The sequence below is a fragment of the Corvus brachyrhynchos genome, unplaced genomic scaffold (genome assembly GCF_000691975.1).
Source record: "Corvus brachyrhynchos isolate BGI_N302 unplaced genomic scaffold, ASM69197v1 scaffold466, whole genome shotgun sequence".
In the NCBI taxonomy this organism is placed as follows: domain Eukaryota; kingdom Metazoa; phylum Chordata; class Aves; order Passeriformes; family Corvidae; genus Corvus; species Corvus brachyrhynchos.
This window is the reverse complement of record NW_008238635.1, coordinates 1,834,450-1,839,510: the sequence shown is the minus strand read 5'-3', so window position 1 is coordinate 1,839,510 and position 5,061 is coordinate 1,834,450. Positions and strand designations below refer to the sequence as shown.

The window sequence follows — 5,061 nt, the reverse complement described above, 5'->3', positions numbered from 1 at the left end:
TAAGGAACCCCGCGGGCCAGGAAGGCGTCGCGCGCGCAGAGCTTCACGTGGTGGTACTCCAGAGGCAGGAAGGGCACCACGAAATCAATGAGGTTCTCCTGGAGGAGGTGGCTGTGGGCATAACTGCTCTCTGGAGAGAAACACAAGGCAAGGCAAACTCAGCAGCTTCCCCTGAGAGCACCGCCCCTCTGCGAGGCCAGGCCTGGCTGCGAGGGGCTCGTCCAGCCGTGTGTGGTGGGACCCACTTGTGCAGAGCTGCTCAGCACTGAGCCCGAGCACAGAGCATCTCCAGGAATCACGCCAAGAGATGCCTGGAGCCCCAGAGAAGCCTCAGTACTGCCCTGTGGCACTGGGCTGCCTCTTGCCCCCGGCCATTTGCAGGGCTGAAGGGGGCCAGAAGGACTCTTGGCTCCCTCCCCACATGCCTTGGCTCACAGGGACCAGGGATGGGGCTCTCATCTTTGACCAGCCCGGCCTGGAGTGGGGTGAGGGCTCATTCCCCCACGCACAGGCCTGCGTGGCACGCAGGGTGAGACGCTGCAGAGGGGCAGCTTTGCAGGCAGCTGCCCACAGCCCCCCAGGAGCGAGCCCAGCTCTTACCTGCAGCCTCCTGCAGCTCCAGCCGCAGCCGCTGCTCCAGGAGCTCCATGGAGATCTCCTCCCGTGCCCGGCCGGCTCGCCAGAAGTCCAGGGCGACCTCATTGATGGTGTTGCCACCAAGATTGCTGAGGACACAGAGGGAAGTCACTCAAGATTTCCCCCAGAGCCAAGCTGCTCAGAGCTGCCAGCAGCTTCCCTGCAGACACGCCCCAGCAGTTCTGTTGGCAACAGAGGATTTGCTGTCTAGGATCAGCACGTGGAGAGCCAGCCTTCTTCCCAAAGAGCCCCTTTCCATAGGCATTGATCCAGCTGTGTTTGCCATCCTGCCAGCTCAGACCCAGAGGCAGCAGATTCCTCCACCTCCCTCAGTCCCCTGTCCTGGCTTGGGAAGCCCTCGACCTCACAGGTGACACTTGGCTCCACACCACATGCTGAATAAGCCACCACAAAGTCCAAGCTAAAGGGCAGAGCACACAGGAGTCCTACTGGAAGTAAAGGTCCAGGGCAGGGATTCAAGTGGCAGCCCAGCACTTGGCAAAGCATCCTCTGCCCATGGGACAAAGCTGCAGCACAGTTCCCACCTAAGGACTCCTCTGGACACCCACAGTGGTGAGGATTGCAAGGTCCTGGCAGCTGTTGAGGGTCCAAGGACAGCCCTTCACCCTGGAAAAGTAGCCCCCCCAAGTGCTGGTGAGGGGTTTGCCCCCAGCCCTGAATGCCCCAGTGAACTGGGAACCAGCTGGATGCAGAGCTCAGGGTGGGAGGCAGAGAGGCAGTGGGAGACATAGACTTTGCACCCTGTCCCCATGTCAGTGGCTCTGGACCCCAAATGGAAGGCAGCAAAAATTAAAAAGCCACCACTGATTGCCACCACCACCCCACCTGCCCCTTGTTAGGGGAAAACAGCTTGTACTGATCCTGCTCCCAACCCAAACTACGGGACAAGCAGCCCCTTCTGACCCGGGACAGGCAGCCAGCCCCGGCTCCCACACCTGGGCAGAGCTGCACCACCGTGCCCATGTCCCCAGGAGCCCTGGAGCAGAGCTGTCCCTCCTGAAGCAGGTCAGTGTCACACTGCCACCAGCAATGATGAAACCCCTGGGATTACACACTGCTGCAGTTCAAGGCACCCTGCTCCCCTCTGCTTGGTGGCACAAGGTGGGGCAACACGGTGTCCATTGCTGACCTTGCTGGCTTTCCAGGCAGGACACGAGGTCAGCCCAGTGCAGCTGGCAGCACGTCCACCCCGTGCTGAGCAACAGGGCAGGACCTGCCCCTTCTGCCACGGCCCTGCTGGAGGCCCATGCAGGTGGGACCAGACTGTGGTCAGTTCCACAGGCCCTGGGCACACAGACAGGTCCTCCACAGGCAGGGAAACCTCTCTGAGGGAACGACCAAGCTTGGAGGGTACAACACTTGCCTGGATGGTGGGAGGTGGAGGAGGAATGCTCTGCTCACCCTCAACCAGTGGGAACAGCTCCTGCCAGAGCCAAGCTGAAGGCTGCAATTCCTACACTGAAAGGGACCCAAGGGTCTCTCATTCTTTAGGAGCAACTTCAGACAGGTGCCTGCCTCACATCTTGGTTTTGAGATGTCCCATTTCTCCCTCCAGCTGCATCCCACCCAGAGACAGTGCTGGGGTGCACATGTGCCCATCTCCTGGGAGAGGAACCAACTAAACCGGGCTGTGCTGATGCCGGGATCAGCCTCACAGCGCCTCAGTCTGCAGCCACAGCCAGGCAGTGGAAACTCCCCAGCTCCTAACAGCGCACAGCAACTTCCCACCAAGGCCTTCAGCCCCAGCTTTGCTCCCTGGAGTGTGACATCTGCTCAGCTGGGCAGGGTGACACCACGTTAACTGACTCTGCTTCCTTGCCTCAAAGTCTAGACACTGGCTCAGGTGTCCCACATTAGCTCCTGCAAATGCCCTGTTCCCAGGGAGGACGCCCAGCATCCATAGGTAAAACTGAACAGGGAGGCAACCACCACAAGGGAAGGAGGTATCTGTGCCCTCCCCTGCAGCCTGAGCCCCTGGTACCACACACCTCAGGGGATAAATACCATCACCTGGTTCCTCCCCATCCCTTCAGGGGCCCAGAAATCACCTGAGGAAGAGGAAGATGGATCTCTGGTGATCCACGTGGCCCTTGCTGTCATGGTGAGCCATGAAGGGCCTGATGGCATCCAGAAGGCTGGAATGCAGCTTCTCGGCCTCGTCAAAGATGAACAGGGCCTGCCTGCAGCGCTGCAGGGTCTCGCTGATCTGCCTCTGCAGCTGGGCCTGCAGCAGGGAGGAACGTCAGGAGCCTGGGGATGCCCTGGGATAACCCAGCCAAGCACCACAGCTCCCACCCAGCAGGACAGGGCAGAGAACAGGGAGAGCAAAGGCAGGAAAACGAGTGAGGCGAGATAAAATAGTTTAATAAGTGAAGGAAAGAGGAAAGAAAGAAATCAAGTGGTGCAAAGGCAGCCACCCACCCTGCCACAAACAGGCTGATGCCCAGCCAGTCTCTGAGCAATGGCTTCCTGCCCCCAAACCCCCTCCCTGCAGCTTTTATTCCCGAGCATGGCAGTAAATGGCACGGAACATCCCTTGGGTCACCAGGGCTCAGCTCTTTGGTGTGTCCCAAACTTCCTGTACACCACCAGCCTGTGACCTCAGGGGCAGAGTGGGAGAGGGAGGAAGCCTCGAGGCCATGCAAGCCCTGCTCAGCAGTGACCAGGACAGCGCTGTGTGAGCCACAGTGTCACTCATAAACACCAAACACGGCCCCACGTGGGCTGCTGGGAAGGATATGAACTCCAGCCCAGCACACTGCACCATCCCGTGTTGGTGGCTCTCACCTTGTAGGAGTCCATGTAGTTGTGGTGTGGGAAGTGGAGCAGGGAGATGAACACCCGGACACACTCACTCTTCAGCCCGTCCCGGTACAGGTGGCTGGCCACCAGCCGAGCCACAAAGTTCTTCCCCGTGCCGGACCAGCCGTGGAAGGACAGGACCAGCGCCTGCTGGGGCCCTGGGCTCTGCAGGAACCCCTGCAGTGCCCGGACCACCACTTCCTTGGCCAAGTGCTGCCCGTGGAGCTGCCCACTGAGGTCTGCCTCCAGCCCTGCACAGAGAGAGCAGGAGCTCAGCCTTAAACTGCCAGCACAGCTACTGCAGGTGGGAATAAGAGGGAGAAAATGTGGCAGGGCTGCCTGGCCGAGAGGACTCTGAAGTGACATTAAAGCCACAGGCTGCCTGTGCCCTGCCTACATCAGCCTCTGGCTCCAAGAAGACACAAATCTTTCACTGACTCCTTTTTTCCTTTAGGAAGAGGTGGAAGTGTTTGGCAGCTGCAGAGAGCGTGGATGCCCAAAGGCCCTCCCAAGCTGCCAGCACAGGGTTTGCAAACCAGGAGTCTCAGGGACAGCAAAACACAAATACACTGACTCCTGGCTTACACACAGGTCTCAGTGTCCCCTCCTGACCTAGGGCAGGGTCCTGGGCCAGTCTGGATCCCACTGCATGTGCCTGGAAGCTATGAGATGCAGGCAGGGCTCATGGCAGGCTGGAGCAGACATGCTGCGCAGTAAGGAACAAACTCTCCTTGGTCTCAGAACTCCGGCTGGGACACAGGCCTCAGCTCAGCCTCTCTCCCTCCCACAGCTCAGCACCCTGCACAGAAAAGCCCTTTACTCACATCACTTTCTAGAATACACTTTAACAGGAAAAACCCCTTGAAACAAGCCAATAAGCAGCACAGCCCCTACCTGTGATGTTGTTGATTATCCTGCAGTCTCCTGTCTCGCAGCACTTGCCGAAGCTGCAGTACCAGGCAGAGAGAATCTCCAGGTAATCCTGGCCCACCAGAGGAAAGCCCCAGCCTGGAAAGGGCAGCAGTCTGAGCAGAGAGGTTCCAGGAAAGTGGCTTTTTTGCATTCTGAGCAGACGCTCAGCTGATCCCTGTTACGGGCAGCCCTCTCCCAGGTGCACGGACTCAGCCATGCCCCTGCGGGCAGCCCTGCCTGTGGGGAGGGACAGGGAGCTCGGAACTGGCAGCAGCTGCTTCCAGATGGCTCCGAGTGCCCAAGAAGTGTAAGCGCACTGCCCTCATCCCCGGCTATGCCAAGGAAGGAGGTGCCTGGGGCAGCGACCCTCGGGAAGGGAAGGCAGCTCCAGAGGAGCCGGGAGCACAGCAGCGTGTCCGGCCCTGCTGCTCCTTCCTGGGCAGGCACAGGGACAGAACAGAGCAAGGCTCTTACTTGGGATGGGACTGGACTGTCGTTCCGGCTCCTTCTCCTCCTCCTCGCAGCCCCCCTGCCACACCTTGCACGCCACGTACTGCCAATACTGCTTGGAGAGAGCACTCACAGTTCCCAAATGCTTCTTCACGGCTTCGTACCTCGCCCTGCCCCACGGTTTCCCCTCCGGGACGGCTCCCTGCTCCTCTGCCCAGTGCCGCCGGGGCGGTGGCGGTG

General features: G+C 59.8%; 1 protein-coding gene across 1 annotated transcript in view; it reads right to left on the bottom strand.

Moving 5' to 3' along the window:
- The window catches only part of TOR3A (torsin family 3 member A), a gene marked incomplete at its 5' end in the record, with an annotated part of 6,961 nt that extends 1,902 nt beyond the window's left edge, over nucleotides 1-5,059 (bottom strand). Inside the window, 7 exon segments of the mRNA XM_017737398.1 lie at nucleotides 1-2; nucleotides 5-130; nucleotides 601-725; nucleotides 2,706-2,881; nucleotides 3,445-3,710; nucleotides 4,354-4,467; nucleotides 4,846-5,059. The exon segment at nucleotides 1-2 is cut by the window's left edge and continues 1,902 nt beyond it. Of these exon segments, the coding sequence (XP_017592887.1) occupies nucleotides 1-2; nucleotides 5-130; nucleotides 601-725; nucleotides 2,706-2,881; nucleotides 3,445-3,710; nucleotides 4,354-4,467; nucleotides 4,846-5,059 (1,023 nt within the window).
- Between the last annotated feature and the right edge of the window lie 2 nt (nucleotides 5,060-5,061).